The sequence below is a fragment of the Lactuca virosa genome, chromosome 2, assembly GCF_052849685.1.
Source record: "Lactuca virosa cultivar CGN04683 chromosome 2, Lactuca_virosa_CGN04683_v6, whole genome shotgun sequence".
NCBI classification, from domain to species: Eukaryota; Viridiplantae; Streptophyta; class Magnoliopsida; order Asterales; family Asteraceae; genus Lactuca; species Lactuca virosa.
This window is the reverse complement of record NC_136427.1, coordinates 295,906,758-295,930,016: the sequence shown is the minus strand read 5'-3', so window position 1 is coordinate 295,930,016 and position 23,259 is coordinate 295,906,758. Positions and strand designations below refer to the sequence as shown.

At 39.7% G+C, this 23,259-nt stretch overlaps 2 protein-coding genes across 2 annotated transcripts; both read right to left on the bottom strand.

Moving 5' to 3' along the window:
- Nucleotides 1-109: 109 nt before the first annotated feature.
- On the bottom strand, nt 110-2,084 carry LOC145161457 (N2,N2-dimethylguanosine tRNA methyltransferase). Its single transcript, XM_079080971.1, has 6 exons — nt 1,390-2,084; nt 1,110-1,310; nt 918-1,014; nt 594-797; nt 447-509; nt 110-338 (listed from the first exon to the last, which is right to left on the bottom strand). The coding sequence occupies exons 1-6, from the start codon at nt 2,001-2,003 to the stop codon at nt 228-230; spliced, it is 1,290 nt and encodes a 429-aa protein (XP_078937097.1). The 5' UTR covers nt 2,004-2,084; the 3' UTR covers nt 110-227.
- Nucleotides 2,085-2,264: 180 nt separating this feature from the next.
- On the bottom strand, nt 2,265-6,288 carry LOC145161456 (beta-fructofuranosidase, soluble isoenzyme I-like). The gene is made up of 7 exons (XM_079080970.1): nt 5,861-6,288; nt 5,690-5,698; nt 3,566-4,422; nt 3,313-3,474; nt 2,966-3,201; nt 2,788-2,875; nt 2,265-2,647 (listed from the first exon to the last, which is right to left on the bottom strand). The coding sequence occupies exons 1-7, from the start codon at nt 6,183-6,185 to the stop codon at nt 2,456-2,458; spliced, it is 1,869 nt and encodes a 622-aa protein (XP_078937096.1). The 5' UTR covers nt 6,186-6,288; the 3' UTR covers nt 2,265-2,455.
- Between the last annotated feature and the right edge of the window lie 16,971 nt (nt 6,289-23,259).

Below are 23,259 nucleotides of genomic sequence, written 5' to 3'. Positions count from 1 at the left end.
TTGCTGAAAATGTGTTTGTTTCCTGAGGTTGTGAATGTCTATTGGCACCCACAACACCAAACCCTAGGTTACCTAGGGTTCAATCCATCGCCATTGACCATATTGACCATTGAGAAAGAAAGCAACATCGACTCTATATTATATTCTGATCACAGTAACCATTCCCAATCAATGTCTGTTTCTCTACAACCACCAAGATTCAGGTTGTCTATCTTTAAATAAAAAGCTCACGACTGTTGGAGTTGGAGTCCCTTCACGATCCTAATACACTCTGACATGGGACAATTTGTCTTGATTGCATTATTGGAAATGTGTGATCTACTAACACCATATCCCTCCTACAATATAAAGTATAAAGTATAAACCATAGCAATATCAAAACATCATATACAGATATACTGACATAACAAAGATATTATATTTACATCTCTTTGGGGAGGGAGTACCTGATGGATGGCATTCATTATTGTCACAATAGGAGGAGAATTGACCTTGGCACGACTTGCTATCTGTTACATATATCACAAAACATAATACAACTTCAAAATGGATTCAGCACAAGCAAAGATGAAAAATAAACAGTATGAACTTACCTCATCAAGTTTGATGTAACCAAATGATAAATCGGGATGACTTTCATCAATCAACCGATTCAATAGCTTATCAAGATCCTTGTTTTTCATGTCATCTCCCAACCATCCCCATTCTCTTGCCAAACTAACCATTTCTGCAAGATACTCTGCACAGTGAAGAGGCCCTGTCCAAAGTGGCCCACAAACAACCAGTGAATCGGGTACCTGTAAGTTGTAACTTCTTCAGATACATTTAATTTAACCCACATCATGATTCATTCATGCAAGGGGAGATAACACTAAAAACCAACAACAACAACATCAACAAGATGAAACCATACATACATCTGATCCACAAGGACACTTTATCTGACCAAGTTTGTCCCACGAAATCGCTTGAGAGTTACCACAAGAATCACAGTAGCAGATAAACCCATAATGCCTGTTAGCGTACAGAAAAATATCAGAAGCTAAGCTATGTTGTAGAAACACAATTACACTTACAGAAATTACTGTAACCAGTAGTAGTAGTAGTACATGCCATGGGGTTGCTTTCCTCGGTTTACACGTAGCAATACTCTGAAAACAGGACCATGATATGAATAATATGAGAAAAGTGGTGACACATGATAACCCAAAACAGAAGCCTCCCGCACTGCACCTCCTATTAGCATCCGTAACCCGATTTCATTTGAGTATGGCAGCGGCCGAATAAACGCTCCATAAGCAGCTAAAGAACTAAACCATAATAATACAAAACGAGCTTAATACAATGATATTCTCAAAGATCAGGTATTGTTATGAGGTAAAAACTCACTGGTTAGGACGATGGCCACCGGAAGAGAACCCATCGGTTGATGTAACGTAAAGCAATCCACCAAGCTTAACAACATCAAATGCACACCTGAAGAAACTGGAATCACTCCCAAACGAATCAACATCAATGAAATCGAAATAATCCCTCTCCACATATTTCTCAGCCAAAACTCGATTCGCAACTGAATGACTCACCTTCCACCTCCCCTCCTCCTCACTCGAAACTGTCGATAAATTTGATACTATAACACCGTTGCAATCTTCATTTGCGTCGTTGGCCAACACGAAATCTGCTTTAGCTTCAGATAAGTAACGCAGGGATCGAATTCCACAACCGCACATTGCATCAAGAACTCGTAGGTTATCGTTTTTTTTCTTATATAGAGCAGCAGCGAGAACACCGAGATCCCGGCCGGTAGCGCTTTCGTGCCTGAAGAAGGTGTCTCCGATTTCAAAATCGAAACCCCTTTCGGTTTCATAGCCAGACCTCGAAGCGACAGCGGTGAGAGGGGGAAGACTATATGGTCTGTGGTTAGCGTTTTGCGGATATGAATTGAGTTTTAGGGTTTTGGGGTGGAAAGGGGATGATAGGGTTGTTGGACACAGGGATACCATGGCGGGAAGAAAACAAGTTTTTATGTCATTTCAACGGGTTTTGTTATGTTTATAAGCATTCGAGTATATTCAATTAAAAAAAAAAAACAATAACAAATAAGCTATCTAGTAACAAGTGGTTATTTAAGAAAAAAAAAACAACAATTAAATAGAAATACATTATAAAAAAAAAAAAAAAGGCTTCTAGTGACGATGCTCTAAATTGTAAGTTATAAGCCGTATACGGATCCGTTAATCGAATTAAAGAAACTACTACATAGCTTCACACCAGAACAAACTCTTTTAATTATCATCATTTTCACATGTTTTACAGATGATATAAAACAACAATTTTCTAATAAATATAATTGCAAACCAACCAAAAATCATCAACATAACACGGTTTGGTTTTTATTTACCTAAAAAGAAATAAAAATACACAACTCAATATAATAAAAGAGTTGGATAAATAATTAAAAAGGGTAAGGTTGAACTCGTGCATAACCCATTTGCCAGATCTTGAGAGATGCCTTCACACTTGTTCCAGTTGCGTTGTTGAACAAGAAGATCTTTGCTCCTTCATATATTGCCTTTGTGGGATACACTCTTGATGTCATTACTATCCTTCCTCCCATTGCAAATCCCTCCACTACCGAATGATCCACCTGATTTTTATTATAAAACAAACAACAAATATAATTAAACAAAACATAACTAACAAAAAGAAAATCCATATTAGAACTACCATAATAATCTACTTACAAAAAAAATGATATATCATATATATACATATATATACACATACCAGTAACCTCATTGTGAGTTCTTCACCATCAAGAACAGGGACAGTGCTCCCATATACCACTCTCTCGCCATCATAATCCAGTGATGACCTGTATTATATAAATTAGACAAAAAAAACCTTACTTAATTTCAACATTATATATATAATGGTTTTTAGTAAAATTAATGTTTTTTATTACCTTAGCTTATCGGTACAAAAATGTGTTGATACACCACCATCATTACTTTTCGCAATGTAGAAATAAACCGGTGTTAATTCTGAAAGTGCCACGTCAGCAAGAACCACAATCCCAAATGGTCCCAAAATTCCCCTATCGGTTGCACCCGAGCTTGTGGTGCAACCATATTCACCGTTTGTGTCACTTGTCAAGCTTAATGACTCTGGATCCACCTCAAATGTCGCAACTATGTCTAACTGTTACATTATTATTTTTCAAATTTTAATATATGATATTTACAAACTTTACTTTTATATTATATATAAGCATAGAATAATAACAAAATTGACATTTTTTTTTCTGTCTACCTGTGTAGCCTGACCAATATCAAGTGGAACGATCGAACCCGGTTCAAGCCCAATCTCTTTGAATTCACGAACATTGGATCTCAAAGTCTCGATTTCCTCAACGGGCCAATGAAGTAGATGGGTTCCGGTTTTTCTATCTAGCACCACAGTTCTTGCAACATTCTATTAAAAAAATAGAATATTAGAATACACACCATGTTATATCTTATTATGTCACATTAAAATAACTCAAATATGAAAAAATAAAACGTACGTAAATAGTAGCCCATCCTCTATTAAGGTCCTGATCTGCACTGTCCGATTCTGCAACATAACCCCAGGTGACCCTCCGTTTCTTCAACGGGTCATAAAGACTCTTCGATGCAAAAAACCTCCCGTAATCGACCCGTAACCCGATACCCACGTCCAATTCCGGATTATCCGGGGTCCACTTATCCTTCATTGCATCATATGTCCCAATTGAATACCAATCCATCCCATGTCCCTCCCAACTTTCTTTAATCACGTGCTTGATATCGCTGCCATAGGCCGCGATATCAAACGCACTATCATTTATTGTTGACACAGGATAAAAGTCAACACATTCCCACATATCAGTATTGGGAACCGAATGTAACGGCTCGTCCAACATCACATAGTTTACGAAATCGGTTGTATGGTAAACAAGTACAAGTCCAGTACGATTAATCTTAGTGCCCATAATCATCCTATGTTTTCCATCGGGACCCGTCCAGACTGTGGACGGGTCTCGATAGTCTTTTAACCCAATCCCTGATGGAGTGTATAGGATTGGGTTATTCTCGTATTTGACCCACTCTACAAGGAGTGGGTCAGATTTGTCTACAGGAACAGCTTTACATTGTAGTTGCGAGAAATCGTTTGCATTTCCTGTGTACAATGCAAAGATTTGACCGTTGGGGAGGGCAGTGGTGGACCCAGATAGGACTCCCTCGAAATCATACCATTCGGTTGGGGTCAAGGCAACGGGAAGCTCGAACCAGTTGATCATGTCTTTGGTCACGGCGTGACCCCATGACATATTGCCCCATATTGGAGCGTACGGATTGTATTGATAAAAAAGATGGTACCAACCCATGTAAAATAACGGCCCTAAAATGGAAAAAAGTACAAAAGTACAAACCATCACGATTCACGAATTCGTCATATCGTCTAACTAGGGAAAATTAATATATATATAAATAAACAAATAATCAAGATTAATATCATAAACTGTTGTAAACATAAACAAAAGATATTATATTTTACATTTGGGAATATGACTTATTAAGGTAATTAACTTTTCGGTATGTTCACATCTGGGTAACTATCTTTTTTTTGTACACATCTAGGTAACAAACTTGTTGGAAGTGTTCACATATGACCATTATGACCTGCTATAGCAGGTAAAATCCTAGATGTGAACGCTTTTAACAAGTTTGTTACCTAGATGTGTACAAAAAAAATAGTTACCCAAATATGAACAAAACAAAAAGTAAAAATTAAATTACACGAATGGTCCCTGTGGTTGGGGGAATTTGTGTTTTTGTCCCTAACTTATTTTTTTAACTTGGATGGTCCCTACTGTTTATTTTTGTTGCGCGTTTGGTCCCTGTCTTACCTAAAAAGACAATTTTGTCCTTATTAATTTATTTTTTAATTAATTTTCTTATTTATGTATTTATTTTTTATATATTTAAAAAATTAATATACCCCACATATCATTCGTGTAATTTAATTTTTACTTTTAGGTAATCTTAGGGGCCGTTTGATAGTCTTTTTAGGTAAGACAGGGACTAAACGCGTAACAAAAATAAACAGTAGGGACCATCTGAGCTAAAAAAATTAATTAATTAAAAAATAAACAGTATGGATCATCCGAGGAGATACAAATATGTGGGTCTATTAATTTTTTTAAATATGTAAAAAATAAATGCATAAATAAGAAAATTAATTAAAAAATAAATTAATAAGGGCACAATAGTCTTTTTAGGTAAGACAATGACTAAACGCGCAACAAAAATAAACAATAGGGACCATCCAAGTTAAAAAAAATAAGTTAGGGACCCAAAACGCAAATTCCCCCAATTAATTTTTACTTTTCGTTTTGTTCATATTTGAGTAACTATTTTTTTTTACACATCTAGGTAATGAATTTGTTGAAAGCGTTCACATCTAAGATTTAACCTGCTATAACAGGTCATGGTCATAATGATCATATGTGAACACCTCCAACAAGTTTGTTACTAGATGTGTAAAAAAAAAAAGATAATTACCCAGATATGAGAACTTACCGAAAAGTTAATTACCTTAATAAGTCATATTACCTCTACATTTAACCCATGAATATATTAAAAATGTTTACGAAAGAACGACATACCATTGGGATCTGAAGCAGGGAATCCACACAGCAAAACCATCGAGAATCATGAAATAATCCAAGAAAAAAAATGCAAATTAGGACTGGAAATTTCCATGAATAGTTATTTTATGTCGACATTTGACGATAAATAGAGAGTTAGATGGGAATTTTCTAGAAATTGTAACGTACCGTAGATGAAATTTTTTTGTGGCTGAAAATGGTAAGCTGTTCTTTCCCATGTCAGGCGAGCGGACTGAGAGTATCGTCGGGAAGATTTATCCTCCGGCGGGGATGAATTAGCAGCGGTGGTGTTGGTGGAATTTTGTTGGTTCAGGACGATGAGTACAAAAGCTAAAACAAAGAACAGAGAGACCAAAGTGATACTGGAGAGAACCCTGACGAACGACTGTTTTCTCACAGCGCCTTGTTGTAGTTCGGGGTGGTTTAGTAGCGTAGTGTGGTGGTTTGGTGAATGCTCGAGGTCAATAAAGGGTTCGGTGGTGGTGGTTTTCATGGTTGAAGGAAATGGGCCAAGTGAGTCGGTGAGTGTACTCCGCCAGTCCGCCTCAGCCACTACTTTCCAGTTACCTTGATGCACCCAATATTATAAGTAGATTTTTTTAGGGAACTTAGTAATCTAACCATGTATTTGAAAAGAATAATTAAATTTTTTTTAGCAAAAATAATTGGCATTCTAGACCAAGTCAAAATATTTTTTTCTGGCAAGAAAATATATTTCAAATAGAATTTCGGACCAACATTTTGAATGTCAGATTGAAATTTCGGATTTCGGAAAAAAAGAACTTCAGAATTTTAAGAAGATATCCGAAATCCGATCAACAATTCCATAATTTCGACAAAAAATTTGTTTTTTACTTAAATATATCAAAAAATAAACAAACATAATAATGTGAACAATATACGATATTAATGTATAAAGTAGATATTTTATTGAAAATCTATGATATTAAACACTTCAAAATATACCATCGGAAATTCAAAAGTAAATTCTTTAAGAAAAAAATTTTAAAAAGTAAAATTCTGAAAAATAAACAATACTCCGTGACGAGACATTGTGAAGAAAATGATTATTTTTCTAACACAAAAATTCAAAAAATAAAAAAAATAAAAATAAAAATTCAAAAACAAATTTTTTTTTAAAAAAAATCAAAAGAAAATTCATAAACAAAACAAAATATTATTTTCTTTTAAAAAATTGGTTAGATTACCTTATGTCTTTTTTTTATTACAAATTATTTTATTTGACGGTTAAGATTTAACCCTATAAGTTAATTAAAATATTAATTTCTAGTAAAATTAATTTCGACCGTACTTTAAAATAACTTTTGAATGTCGACTTATTATTAAAAGAAATTAAGGACTTTGGACTAATGAGTGGAAGATTTCTGTCATTAAATATACGATCCACTTTAATCATAATCTAAGATCTAGAAACCATAAAAAATATCTTCTTCAATTATATAGGATATGGAGTCGTACGGAACTACGATGATAGAAATATTTGATTGTTTATTAATTATTTTGCTGTATAAACGACCATTCCTAGTGAAGCTCCTCAACAAAGTCCAACGGATCATGCATTCTAATGTCATATCTTTTATATTCACAAATGTTGTTTTCAAAAGAATTGGTTTTGTCATCCTGAAAGTGCTAGCAACACAGCTTGTTGCTCGTTTGCCTTCAATCGATATGTATTGAACTATATTTTTCTAATTAAGTTATTAATTTGATGGCTTTAATTTGACTCCTAGTTGCTAGGCATATTGTTGAATTTGATTGTTGTTATCTTTTAATCTTGTATTCATTATAAATATCAATATACAAAATCACTCTAGATTATTTATTGGAGATTAAATTGATTTTATCCTTATATGGTATCACCCATCTTTCGATCCTCTCAATCTTTTCTACAGCCGACCCTGCCATTCTTTTTTTCTTCATTCATTATTTCCGATCCCAATGGCAAACATCAGCACCTCCACTGATGGTACTCTCCCCCTCAACACTATCTTGCATATGCTTACCATTAAGCTTTCTTCATCCAATTATCTCTTATGGAAAAATCAGATTGTCCATCTTCTTAAATACCAGAACCTATTTTCTCATGTTACTAGTGCTTCTCTTCGTCCTTCTGAGACGATTCTGATTAAAGATAAGCAATCTCCCAACCCCCTAGTAACAGTTTGGGACGAAGCAAATCAGCGGGCCCTCCTTATCCTTCAGGCCTCTCTCACCAAAGAGGTTATGGCAAAAAATTTAGGCCTCCCAACAGCTCGAGAAGTCTAGACTACACTAGAGTCGGCCTATAACTATGATTCAGTTGAAAGAATGCAAAACCTCAAAGACTCCTTAAGGCAACTTCAGAAAGGTTCATCTTCTGTTTATGATTATGGTAAAAAATTTAAGTTACTTTGTGATCAGCTTGCAGCAATAGGCCAACCAATGGAAGAATCTGATAAATCTCACTGGTTCCTCTGTGGTCCCAGCCCCTTTTTTGAGACATTTTCTACAGCACACAAGGCTGTCAAATCGAGACCTCCCTTTTGTGATCTTCTTTTATAGGCTGAAGGACATGAACTTTTTCTTCGTTCCGTTCATGGCACTTTTTCTTTGTGATCTTTCTCTCGTGGCAGTCGCGATGGTTGTTCTGGTGGACGGGGGTGTGGTCGTCGCCCTCCATATTGCCACCTCTGTCAGAAAGACGGGCATTATGCCTCCCAATGCCCAGATCTTTATACTTTTGAATCTCGCAACCCTACCGTTGATGGCAACTTAGCCCATGCCTTCACTTCAATGTAATGTTCATGACAACTCTTCCGATTGGTATGTTGATTCTGGCGCCTCTGCGCATATGACACCATTAGCTTTTAATCTTACCACCTCCACTCCATACAATGGGAATGAACATGTTGCCTTTGGAAATGGTAATATTCTAAATATTTCACGAATTGGTAATGCATCCCTTACAAAGGATATTAATCTAGCAGATGTTCTTGTAGTTCCAAAACTCACCAAGAATCTTCTTTCTATATGTAAATTAACATCCGATTCTCCTGTTGATGTGTTATTCTCTAATGAAAATTTTTCTATTCAGAAAAGACTCACAAAGGAAGTGCAAGCAAAGGGCAGGGTTGACAATGGACTCTATGTGCTTGAGCATGGTCATAAAGTTTTGGTTGCTCAACTAAATTCAACTCGATTGAAGGCATCTTATGAGCTTTGGCATAGTCGTCTAGGACATGTTTCATTTTCAACTATTTATTTATTACATAAACATGGTCATTTGTTTGTTACTTCTCTTTTACCTAAACTTGGTCTTTGCTCATCTTGTGAGATTTCCAAAAGTCATAAGCTTCCGTTTCCTTTAAATGAAAAAACGATATTTGCATATGTTGGACATGATTCATTGTGATTTATGGGGTCCTGCACCAAATTTATCTACTGATGGTTATATGTATTATGCTATTTTTATTGATGATTTCTCCCGGTTTACTTGGTTTTATCCTTTGAAGCACAAATCTGATTTCGCAACAATTTTTTGGCATTTGTTCAAACTCAGTTTTTGTGCAAAGTTAAGTTTTTCCAAAGTGATGGTGGCACTGAATTCTCAAACAACCAAATCAAGACCCTATTTGTTGAAAATGGTACTCATCATCGTGTTTCATGTCCTTACACACCCGAATAAAATGGGCGTGTTGAGCGTAAACACCGACATATCACCGAAATTGGCCTTGCCATGTTATATAATGCAAGTGCACCTGCCTCTTTATGGGTTGATGCTTTTAATTATGGTGTATACATTATTAATCGACTGCCTTTCCCCGTGCTAGACAACAAGTCTCCATTCGAGCTTCTCTTTCACACTCAGCCAAATTTTCACGTTTTTCGCGCCTTTGGGATGTCGGGTCTTCCCTTGTTTAAGGAACTATTCCGATCACAAACTTGCTCCACGAAGCATTCCTTGTATTTTATTGGATATAGCACCCAATACAAAGGATACTGGTGTCTTTATATGGCTACTTCCAAGATCTACACTACTCGACATGCTAAATTTGATGAGACACTTCCAAGATCTCCGTCGCACTCTGAAACCATCTCTCATTCACCGACATCTCATCCCTCTACTGTCCCGGACTCGTCTCCTTATGCTTCCCCGACACATCTCATGATTACACGAGGAAAGGTTGGTATCTCCAAACGTCTTCGGTTCTTAGATCTCACAACTATAACATCAAGTGCCTTACACATGACATTACTGTCTCATAAAGACCCCAAGGGCTTCACAACAACCTCCAAAACTTCCAAATGGCTTGACGCCATGCATGCTGAGATACAAGCTCTTTAAAATAATGAAACTTGGGAATTAGTTCCTAGACCAACTACATCCGACATTGTTGGATCAAAATGGGTTTTTTGCACAAAATTTCGATATGGTGGTTCTATAGATCGATACAAAGCACGATTAGTCGCCCAAGGCTTCACTTAAATACCAGGTCTCGATTACTCTCAAACCTTCAGCCCCGTTGTGAAAGAGTCTATAGTGTATTTCATTCTTTCTCGTGAAGTTCATCAACACTGGACTTTACATCAACTTGATGTGAACAACGCGTTTCTTAACCGACACCTCAATGAAACAGTTTTCATGGAACAGCCTCCTAGTTTCATTGATCCATATTTTCCAAATCATGTGTGTCGCCATAAAAAGGCTCTTTATGGCTTGAAACACTCTCCAAGAGCTTGGTTTCAATGCCTTAGTTCCTTCCTGTTACAAGTTGGTTTCACTTGCAGCCGTGCTAATCCTTCTCTATTCATGTTTAAACGAGGCCCCAACATTCTCTTTCTTCTTGTTTATGTCGATGACATAATCTTAACAGGAAATAATCAGGCAGTTATTGCAACGTTTATTGATAGATTACATCAAGAATTTGCCATTAAGGATCTTGGCAAACTCAGTTACTTCTTGGGACTAGAGGTTTTTTACACCTCAAATGGATTGTTTCTCACTCAATCTAAATATGCCTCATTGTTTCTCACTCAATCTAAATATGCCTTAGATATTCTATCTAGAGCCAGTTTAGTGAATGGAAAACCAATATATACTCCTCTATCTACCTCAGAGGCGTTAAGTAGTCATGGTCACCCATTTCTTGACCAAACTCTCTATCATTCTTTAGTAGGTGCTCTACAATATCTCACTATCACTCGTCCTGACTTATCCTACACAATAAATCAAGTCAGTCAGTTCCTGCATGCGCCCACCACAACACTCTTTCAGGAAGTCCAGTGCATTCTCTGATATGTGAAGGGAACCTTATCATTTGGTCTTCATTACCAACGATCTTCCATTATTCCTCTCATTGCCTATTCGGATGCTGACTGGGCCCGTTGCATTGAGACATGATGTTCCACCTATGGCTATTCTATCTTTCTTGATGGGAACCTTGTCCTGTGGAGTGAAAAGAAGCAACCAACTATGTCTCGTTCGAGTTGTCAATCAGAATATAGGGCTATGGCAAACACGACTTCAAAACTCATTTGGATTACTCATCTTCTACACGAACTTCATATTCCAAACTCTCCTAAGCCATGTGTATACTCTGATAACAACAGTGCCATATTTCTTAGTCAAAATCGTGTTGCTCATAAGCGTGCTAAACATATTGATATTGATTATCATTTTGTGCGAGAGTTGGTCACCTCCGACAAGCTATGTACTTGTTTTATTCCAACTACGCATATGGTAGCAGATCTTTTTACCAAAAGTCTTCCACGACCTTTATTTGAGCACTTCAAATCCAAGCTATGTGTTGGTCCACCACCACCCTTTAGCTTGACGGGGGGTATAAATGATAAGATTGATTAAGTTGACTACTCCTAGTTGATAAGCATATTGTTGTATTTGAATTATTGTTATCTTGTAATCTTGTATTTAGTATAAATATCAATATACAAATCACTCAAGATTTATTGGATATTAAATCAATTCTATCCTTATATGTTGAATAAAATTATTAGAGTAAATTGTAAATTTGGTATCTATAGTATATCAAAAAGTGCAATTTAAGTTTAATTTTATTTTTTTGCGTACAACTAGTCTAAAATTAAAACTTCTATTCAAATTTGGTCCTCAAATATCTGTCGTTATCTTGCTCCATTTAAGTTGGTCACATGCGAGGGCATATTTATCGTTTTAGTAGTTTCTCTCCCTTATGTTAACACACGCAGATCTCCCTCAAGAATGGAGCATGTAACAACCTGAACTTTCTACATCTAACTATCTAGGGATTATTAGAGTTATTTCTAAAATTTTTGCGGAATTATGTTAACTCCTAAAAATAAAACATTTTACATCCAATTCAATATTCGGGTTTACAATAAAATCTATCTTTTTACATAAGTTATAAGGAAATAAAACTAAAATAACAATCTACTATCTATTTCTTGTCCTTGTGCTCCCACCTTCTTTTGTTTCACAACTGCTACTTGAACCTGCAAAACATGAATAATATCTACAACATCAGACATGTGGTATGGTGAGTTATATTATATCTATTTTCATGTTACTCTGCTCTTCTTCTAACTCTTTTTTCTTCAAATATTCAAGCTTTTTTATCTCATATTTCTCATACTATGTAATCTCGTCTCTTCTTCTCATAGCATACTTTGCTATTCTTTCTCTTTACATACTCTTTTGATCTCATCTTTTCTACTAATCTCATCCATTCCTCTATCTTCTACTCTTCTTCTATAATCTTGCCTTCTCATCTTATACTCTTTCTTAGCTTCTTCTTAAGCTCACTCATATTCTACATATACTATATCTTCATCTCTTATTATCTAATCTCATATCCTTCTCATGCTCTATTCTTCTATTTTCTCTGGCCCCATACTCTATCTCATCTCATACCCTTTCGGTTCTTCCATACTATATACATGCCCTTCTCATATTCTCACTCAGCTCTTATCACATCTCCTACTCTTAGCATGCATGTCTCATACTCTACTTACACTCCATCTCTCTATTCTCAACTTCTCATTCCTCAACATTATATTCTCATCTAGACCCAAATGGTTCGATTACGCATGATAGCTTCATATATCAAGTAGGGGACAACATAACTCTAATGTTACTAGGTACATTCATCCGGACTTAGTCTCCTCACTAAGATCCCTTAACATTCTTTCTTGTTCTCTTGAATCCATCACAGATCCTTACTCTTAATCCCCCATGAATTATATCAAAGTTCTTTAGAAGAACCCTTTTATCTTGTTCCACTCAAAAAATCTTTCCTCTATCTTCTCTAATCATACACAATCTCATTCCCACGTGAATCATCTATTTATATTCCCAAAGGAATCATAATCTTATTCATGAAGGAAATCATCTTACTCTTCTCAAAATCTTTCTCAACACTTGCTATGGTGTAACACCCAAATTTTCATAACAATTTTTCACTTTTTAAAAACCATATAAATTCATCCACAATTGCTTTCAAAAACAATGTATCAATTTTATCTCACTACAAATCCCAAGATCAAATCATAATAAACTCTGCGGGTGTGTGTACAGATCATGCCGGCGCCTTCCCGCGATCACCACTGGTACCTGAAACACATAACACATAACACCGTAAGCATAAAGCTTAGTGAGTTCCCCAAAATACCACTCTAACACATATTAGCCACTCGAGGCTATGACTCTGCTGACCCTCTGGTCAGTGTGTCTCAGTGGGACCCTCCAGTCCCAACTCTCTGTGGGCTCTCTAGCCCTAACTCTATGGACCCAAAGGTCCTAACTCTGATAACTCTGGATCATGCATATCACTTATCACAATAAATCTCAACACATAAATAGCATACAAATACACTGGCACATAACTATAAAACATAACACACATTAGCCACTCGAGGCTATAACTCTGTGGGCCCTTGGGCCCTAACTCTGTGGACCCTCTGGTCCTAGCTCTTTGGACCTTCCGGTCCTAACTCTGGTATACACACAGCATAAATCACATAGAAATAATGTCGTGCCACAAATCACATAGATATCATACAATAACTCTGTCACATAACTCTGTTACCACTCTAGGTAAAGTATAGTGAGAAGACTCACCTCGGGTAACTCGGTAAAGCTCGAACTCTGTAAAATCAGGTCTAGCCTCCGCCTAATCATGTAAAATAAATACTCTCAATCAATACATCTCTCAAGGCTAGACTATTCCTCCTCTTAGTACTCTCAGAAGGGTAAAAGACCATTTTACCCCTCCCATGGCTCAAAGGCCCTAAAGTTGACCAAACCCTAAACGTCAACAAAAGTCAACCCTCCGGGTTACGCTGCGCGTACCAAACACGTACGCTGGGCGTACCCGGCGTCCTCGTAGAGACGGGGTGCGCGACCCCTTACGCTGCGCGTACTGAGATTACGCCCCGCGTAACTCTCAGTTTCAGTCCCTTAGCTCTTGAGGTCTTAATCAGTTAAGACTCTCGTCCAACTTTTAGATCTGACCGTTTCTAAGCCTCTTAATCCATAAAGTCGATAACTTTAAGCCTTTGCATGGCTGAACAAGTCACTAACACCCAAAATATACCACTTCTAGCCCTAGAAAGCTCAAAACTCTAGCATGTCCTCATATCAACGACCAAGATAGAAACTTTATGGATCTAAAACATAAATATCACTGAAAGGGGACAGATCTTGGACCATGGAGCACCTTACACTCATAAAGTCTCCACCTTTGGGACTTTTAACCCTAGAAATGGCCCATGCAACAACAAACCAAAAGAAGAGGAAAGCTTTGAACTTTATACCTCTAAAAGCAGCTCCTTCCTCTGTAGATCTCAGATCCAAACTTGCACTTCAAGCTCTAGCCTCCACAAGCTCCTCTCATTCTTCTTCACTAACACCCCAAGGCACTTTTAGCTCCAAAATCACACATACTCACTAAGGACGATGGGAAGTTCTCTCTTAGGGTTTTACTCACTGCTAGGGAGGCTGAGAAATGAGCCTTAGCATCCAATATATAGGGCACAAGTCTGAAATTAGGGTTTGCACCTGGACACATTACGCCCAACGTAACCCCGAGTACGCCCAGCGTACTCAGGCGAGTCCGCGTCCAAAATAAGCGCATGAGTACGCGCCTCGTACTCTTGAGTACGCCCAGCGTACTCATTTGCTACCAATTCCTCTTAAGGGCTTAACTTGACACTTTGAATAAAAGAAGGGCTAAATAGTTGTACCTGAATTTCGGGATGTTACAATTCTCCCCCACTAGAACTAGACTTCGCCCTCGAAGTCTCACTCAACAAATAACTCTGGATACTGCTCGCGCATCTCTAACTCCGGCTCCCAGGTCATTTCAGAACCCTTCCGATGTTGCCACTGGACTTGAACCAATGGCACCTCCTTGTTTCTCAAAGTCTTGATCCTTCGATCCACAATCGCAACCAGTCTCTCAACATAATTCAGGCTCGCATCCACCTGAATGTCCTCTAACGGAACCACTGCCGACTCATCAGCGATACACTTCCTCAACTGAGACACGTGGAAGGTATCGTGAATCTGGCTCAACTCCGTAGGTAGCTCCAAACGATACGCTACCCTGCCCACCCTGGCAGTCACCCTGAAAGGACCAATATACCGAGGTCCCAACTTACCCCTCTTCCTGAATCGGATCACCCCCTTCCAAGGAGATACCTTCAGGAGTACTAAATCACCAACCTGGAACTCAAGCTCGGATCGTCGCCTATCCGCATAACTCTTCTGGCGACTCTGAGTGGTTCAACAACCTCTGTCTGACCCGCTGAATCTGCTCAGTCGTCTGAAGTACTATCTCTGTACTACCCATCACACGTTGCCCGACCTCACCCCAACAAATGGGAGTCCGACGCCTCCTTCCATACAACAGCTCAAAGGGTGGCATACTGATGCTCAAATGATGGCTGTTGTTATAGGAAAACTCAACCAAGGGTAAATACGTGTCCCAACTTCCTCCGAAGTCCAATACACATGCCCGAAGCATGTCCTCGAGCGTCCGAATCGTCCGCCCGCTCTGCCCGTCTATCTGTGGGTGGTAGGTGGTACTGAAATGCAACCTCGTACCCAACTGGAGATCGACTCAACCCCGACCTCTATCATCTGATACTCATCGTTGGACCCTTCGGTACGGTCTATATCGTTGGACCCTTCGGTCCGGTCTGTACAACACATCACCAGGACTCAACTCAACTCAAGAGTTTGGTCCGCCCGTAGTTGGAATCGCTCGTTCCAACGACTCATTCAACTCATAGCTTGGGGACCCGCAACCCATGTGTACTTTACTTATCCAATCCCTTCGGATTGGATGTCCACACTTACTCAGAATGTAATGATTCCCAATCATTGAGGAGACCCCGGTCTCACCCCTGGTCCGACCACCAGGCTCCCAAAACTCATGCGTAGGGCTTTTCAAGCCTAAAACCCTCCTGTGTCATGCTCAGATCAAGAAGGCTTCCTCATAACAACCTCTCGCTAATTAGTGCGTATTACGGCTCCCCATAACATCACCACAACCTCCTACTGACTAGTGAGTACTACGGCTCCCCATAGTATCACAACAACCTCTCTATGACTAGTGAGTACTACGGCTCCCCGTAGTATCACAACAACCTCTCTCTGACTAGTGAGTACTACGGCTCCCCATAGTATCACAACAACCTCTCTCTGACTAGTGAGTACTACGGCTCCCCATAGTATCACAACAACCTCTCTCTGACTAGTGAGTACTACGGCTCCCCATAGTATCACAACAACCTCTCTCTGACTAGTGAGTACTACGGCTCCCCATAGTATCACAACAACCTCTCTCTGACTAGTGAGTACTACAGCTCCCCATAGTATCACAACAACCTCTCTTTGACTAGTGAGTACTACGGCTTCCCGTAACATCACAACACCCTTCCCTAGTAGCTCCTGAAGCTGCGAGGATAACTATTGCGTCTCTGGCGGCGCAAGGCGATAAGGCGCCTTGGCAATAGGCGCTGCCCCCGGAACCAACTCGATGCGAAACTCTACTTGCCTCTCGGGAGGCACACCCGGCAACTCCTCGGGAAAAACATCCGGGGACTCTCGCACTATCGGAACGTCATCCATCGAACTTGGCCTCCCAGCGGCCTCTCGTGTGTCCATCACATAGGACACATACCCGCTGCAGCCTTGCTGAAAACTCTGTCTCGCTCTGGCGGTTGAACAAAACGCCGACCCACATCGGTTACCCTCGTTGTACACCGTAAGTACTCCCCCACTGGGGTCTCGTATCGTCACCAACTGTCGCTCGCAGTCTATGACAACCCCAAATCGGCTTAACCCAACCATGCCCACTATGACACTCACGTCCCCCATCGATATCGGAACCAGATCTATCGGGGACTCAACACCGAAGATCTCGAGTACACATCCTCGACTCACATTCATAACATACTTCGCTTGCTCGTCCGCTATGGAAACTCGTAGAGGTCGACTCACGCCTCTCGTCGGCTACTGAGGTGCCGACCAAACGTTATTGACACAAATGATCGACTCGCTCCCGAGTCAATTATCACCAAAACAGGTACGGAACCCACAAAAAGTACCAGCCACAACATCGGGCGATGCGCGGAACTCCTTCGCTGTCAACTGTAAAACTCTCCCGCGAGCCTTCGGTGCCTCGACCTTCGCTGGCCGAACCTCGGTAACTCTAGCAGCAGGTGCAGATTCCTGAATTCAAATACTCGGTTCTTCCCCGCTTAGGGTTCGAACCACCACCAATTGGTGCACCAACACTCTATCCCTCATGCTGTCTCCACCAGTAACATCGCACCTAATTCCGCAAGGTGCTATGCAACGCTTGATGATTTCTCTGACAAGGATCAAACAACTCCAGATACCAAGGTCTCGTATGCAACCTTCAGAACTTACCATCGTGACTACCTCTAGTCATTCAGGACCTCACACTATACTCTCACCGGACCTCCCAACTGTCCCGTGTTAACACTAACTCTGGATCTGGAAATAATGAACCATCATACTCCTCATCCTTGACTTCTTGCCCAACGTTCCAACATGCTCCTTATCACAAGAGCCGAAACCACATTTCCACCCCTTATACCTCTCAGAAATAATAGGAGTCACTGCCCTGATATACCCTTCTTGATCGCCCAATACCGCACCTAACACCTGCCCTATTATACTCAATTAGGGTGCATCCTGATCCTTGACCATTTCAGTCTCCACTGTCAACCTGCTCAAACTATATCACTCCCTCGCGGAAGACCTACTGCCGGATACTCTGATTGAAAAGTCACCATCAGTGCGATCCCACAGGGTTCACTCCAACTCAGAAACCGAAATCTCAACACCTCTTACGCCCCCCACAAGAAACGGAAATAGCACCACTCGGGTCACGGGAAGTGACATATCTACTATCGGCCGGCTCTCCAGCTCAGACCGTATCCCTCCATAACGCACCGTCCCTACTCTACTCTGATTCTTGCGACTCGAATGGCATATCACCAACAATCCCTTGGAGCTAACTCGGTTTCCCTATCATGGGATGCTCCACTAAAACTCGTTCTTCCTGGCCTTCTGGGCCCATACTCCTTCACATCCGACCTTGGTCTAGATAATCGCTGCGGAATAACCGGCAAAACCAGAAGCACTCACCGCCACATTTCATGGTACTCGAACCATGTCCTCTCTTCTCAACCCGCCTCAATTCATGGTACTCGAACCACAAAATCACCCCTCGATCTGCCACCAATCATGGTACTCGAACCATGACATCACCTCTTGATCTGCTACCAATCATGGTACCCGAACCATGACATCACTTCTCGACCTGTCACCAATCATGGTACTCGAACCATGACATCACCTCTCGATCTGCTACTAATCATGGTACTCCAACCATGACATCACCTCTCGATCTGTCACCAATCATGGTACTCGAACCATGACATCACCTCTCGATCTGCTACTAATCATGGTACTCAAACCATGACATCACCTCTCATTTTGCCACCAATCATGGTACTCGAACCATGACATCACCTCTCGATCTGCTACTAATCATGGTACTCGAACCATGACATCACCCCTCGATCCGCTACTCACAATCCTCCGGATCGCCACGGTCATTTCGTCAAAATCATACTGCGAATCTCTTCATCGCTACTACCGCTGCCCTCCGGCGTGTGCGGTGTTCCAACCATGATGTCTCTGAAACACAATATGAAGATACCAGAGACTCGATCGAGTATACTCGCACTCGATAACTCAACCCTACTTGTTCCTGAGTACCCAATGGATTCTTACTTAGGGTGCGCGCTGCTCCGGTGTCTTCAGTAGTACGGGCCCTATACTACCGTCCACACCGCATCAGTATTCACTCTAAGTCCTCCTCCTTGGATCCCAAGTCCCAAGTACTCTACTCTCTTTAACCATATGCTACTCACTAGCAGCTCTCTCATAACTCCTCGCTGCTATCTAAACACTCTCAAGTATCCCTAGCAGCAAAACTCCTAGACTAAGGCATCACATATCAGGCCACTCTAGTCCTAATAAGAATACCTAGTCTACTCTAGCATGCATAGCATAACTCATCGCATATCATAACATAATATCTCATAACACTAATTGCAAGGGTATTTTGGGAATTCACCGTTCGGGCGCTGGCTGATCGTACACACGGCTCTGCTCTGTTTGTCTCAAAACTCTTTTTACTCTTTTAAAATTGTTTAGTCATCAAAATTTCTCTTAAATCCTCATTTTGAGTTCAGATACGCCCGAAGATGTATCCGAATCCCTCAAACCAAGGCTCGATACCAACTTGTAACACCCAAATTTTCATAACAATTTTTCACTTTTTAAAAACCATATAAATTCATCCACAATTGCTTTCAAAAACAATGTATCAATTTTATCTCACTACAAATCCCAAGATCAAATCATAATAAACTCTGCGGGTGTGTGTACAGATCATGCCGGCGCCTTCCCGCGATCACCACTGGTACCTGAAACACATAACAGATAACACCGTAAGCATAAAGCTTAGTGAGTTCCCCAAAATACCACTCTAACACATATTAGCCACTCGAGGCTATGACTCTGCTGACCCTCTGGTCAGTGTGTCTCAGTGGGACCCTCCAGTCCCAACTCTCTGTGGGCTCTCTAGCCCTAACTCTATGGACCCAAAGGTCCTAACTCTGATAACTCTGGATCATGCATATCACTTATCACAATAAATCTCAACACATAAATAGCATACAAATACACTGGCACATAACTATAAAACATAACACACATTAGCCACTCGAGGCTATAACTCTGTGGGCCCTTGGGCCCTAACTCTGTGGACCCTCTGGTCCTAGCTCTTTGGACCTTCCGGTCCTAACTCTGGTATACACACAGCATAAATCACATAGAAATAATGTCGTGCCACAAATCACATAGATATCATACAATAACTCTGTCACATAACTCTGTTACCACTCTAGGTAAAGTATAGTGAGAAGACTCACCTCGGGTAACTCGGTAAAGCTCGAACTCTGTAAAATCAGGTCTAGCCTCCGCCTAATCATGTAAAATAAATACTCTCAATCAATACATCTCTCAAGGCTAGACTATTCCTCCTCTTAGTACTCTCAGAAGGTTAAAAGACCATTTTACCCCTCCCATGGCTCAAAGGCCCTAAAGTTGACCAAACCCTAAACGTCAACAAAAGTCAACCCTCCGGGTTACGCTGCGCGTACCAAACACGTACGCTGGGCGTACCCGGCGTCCTCGTAGAAACGGGGTGCGCGACCCCTTACGCTGCGCGTATTGAGATTACGCCCCGCGTAACTCTCAGTTTCAGTCCCTTAGCTCTTGAGGTCTTAATCAGTTAAGACTCTCGTCCAACTTTTAGATCTGACCGTTTCTAAGCCTCTTAATCCATAAAGTCGATAACTTTAAGCCTTTGCATGGCTGAACAAGTCACTAACACCCAAAATATACCACTTCTAGCCCTAGAAAGCTCAAAACTCTAGCATGTCCTCATATCAACGACCAAGATAGAAAATTTATGGATCTAAAACATAAATATCACTGAAAGGGGACAGATCTTGGACCATGGAGCACCTTACACTCATAAAGTCTCCACCTTTGGGACTTTTAACCCTAGAAATGGCCCATGCAACAACAAACCAAAAGAAGAGGAAAGCTTTGAACTTTATACCTCTAAAAGCAGCTCCTTCCTCTGTAGATCTCAGATCCAAACTTGCACTTCAAGCTCTAGCCTCCACAAGCTCCTCTCCTTCTTCTTCACTAACACCCCAAGGCACTTTTAGCTCCAAAATCACACATACTCACTAAGGACGATGGGAAGTTCTCTCTTAGGGTTTTACTCACTGCTAGGGAGGCTGAGAAATGAGCCTTAGCATCCAATATATAGGGCACAAGTCTGAAATTAGGGTTTGCACCTGGACACATTACGCCCAGCGTAACCCTGAGTACGCCCAGCGTACTCAGGCGAGTCCGCGTCCAAAATAAGCGCATGAGTACGCGCCTCGTACTCTTGAGTACGCCCAACGTACTCATTTGCTACCAATTCCTCTTAAGGGCTTAACTTGACACTTTGAATAAAAGAAGGGCTAAATAGTTGTACCTGAATTTCGGGATGTTACATATGGTCTCACCATAGTCTTACATAATACTTGTCTCGTGGAAACTCTATCTCTTTATCTCATTGAGAGACCTTCTACTACTCATTTGGTACTTAACTCATTAAGTAATTAATCTCTATCTTTTCTAACATCTCTTAGGTATTATATACAATATCGTTATCATCTGCACATACATACATACTCATTCTTACGATTATACCACATGTAATCATGTTCTTTCTGTTGGATTAGGTGTCTAAGCCTATAACTATAATTGGTATATACTTGAATTCGTAGTAGCACAGTCCTTTTGGGTTGCCTTCAAACCTGGAAATTGAATAGGATAACTTTTAGAGAGAGAAGAATGATTTATTAATTTAACACTTAGTTAATAAATTAATTAGAAATAAAAATAAATGATTTATTAATGTATTATGGAAATAATATATTAATTAGAAATCATATTATTTAACTAATATTTAACCAGAAATTAATTTGGAATTAATTTTGAGATTAAAGGAATTAATTAAAACTATACGGACTAAAGGCGACAATGTTCAATAATTGAGCATTGGGCAATTCTAGAACCTCCCTATAGTAGAGGGGACGAAATCTAGATGCTCTCTAGGGTTTCCTTGGGGTTCTAAGGATGCCTTGGATGCCTTAGGGAGGAAGTTAAGGGATTAGGGTTATCTTGGATACACCTGTCTTATCCAATACCTTCCTAACACCTATATAAATCCTCCTTAGGGTTAAATTTCGGTTATGACTCCTCCAAGAGCCTAAGAGCTGAAATTTCTCTTCCATTACTCTTTCTCTATAGTTTTCCTTGGCTGCTTGAGTTTGTTTGTGAACCATTAGAGGTGCTAGGGATGAGCTTTAGAACCGGACCGGTTCGGAACCGGAACCGGTTTTCTTATATTATAAGAACCGGGAACCGGACCGCCGGTTCTAGCGCCGGTTCCGGTTCCGGTCCCGGTTTTCCGGTTATTTTTCAAATTAGAACCGGTTGAAATGTTGTAGACGATATGTTATCTTTCGGAGCTTGTAAATAATTCAATATTTAACCAAATTATGACTTTTACACTCTAAATTGAAGTACAAACACTAAATTACATGATGAAAAAAGAATCAAGTAATTTCGACTTCATATGAGTGAGTTATGCGCATTTTAAAAGCGGGACAGATTCCAAAAAAAATGTTGAAACAAAAAATTCGCAACATTGATATGCTGTCTTCCGGGCTCTATAGCGAATTCAATATCTAACCAAAATATGTGTTTGTACAGTCTAAAATGAAGTACAAACACCAAATTACATGTTGGAAAAAAATGAAGTAATTCCGACGTCATATGAATGAGTTATGCACATTTAAAAAACGGAACAAATTCAAAAAAAAAAAAAAAAAACAAAAAAAGTGTTGAAATAGAAAAACGCAGCATCAATATTTTTTTCTTCCGGGGTATGTGTCTGATTCAATATCTAACCAAAATACATGTTTGTAGAGTCAAAAATAGATTACAAACTCCAAATTACATGTTGGAAAAAAATCAACTAAATCCGACTTCATATGAGTGAGTTATGCGCATTTTAAAAAACGAAAAAAATGTCGAACCGGGACCGGTTTTCATAAAAATGGAGAACCGGTAACCGGACCTTGTTACCAATTCTGGTTCCGGTTCCGGTTCAGTTCTGGTCCGGTTCCGACGTTTCTAATGCTCATCCTTAAGAGGCACGACACTTGTGGTGCTTGCTACCAAAGGTCTTTCAAGCAAGGATTCAAGATTGTTTACAATAACAATCTTAAAGGTATGTATTATAACCCTATTATGTGTTTTTTGATTATTATCCATAAATCTAGGGTTTATACTTTGTTGTTCATTATTATATGTTCAATTAGAGAAAATGTAGATC

Coding starts and splice junctions, on each gene's coding strand:
- LOC145161456 (XM_079080970.1), bottom strand. CDS start 6,185: ATGAAAACCACCACCACCGAACCCTTTATTGACCTCGAGCATTCACCA. Junction 3,475..3,565: donor GAGGATGGGCTACTATTTAC/GTACGTTTTATT, acceptor TTTTTTTAATAG/AATGTTGCAAGAACTGTGGT. Junction 2,876..2,965: donor TTTTGTACCGATAAGCTAAG/GTAATAAAAAAC, acceptor TATATAATACAG/GTCATCACTGGATTATGATG.
- LOC145161457 (XM_079080971.1), bottom strand. CDS start 2,003: ATGGTATCCCTGTGTCCAACAACCCTATCATCCCCTTTCCACCCCAAA. Junction 1,311..1,389: donor GGTGGCCATCGTCCTAACCA/GTGAGTTTTTAC, acceptor ATTATGGTTTAG/TTCTTTAGCTGCTTATGGAG. Junction 798..917: donor AGTGTCCTTGTGGATCAGAT/GTATGTATGGTT, acceptor TACAACTTACAG/GTACCCGATTCACTGGTTGT.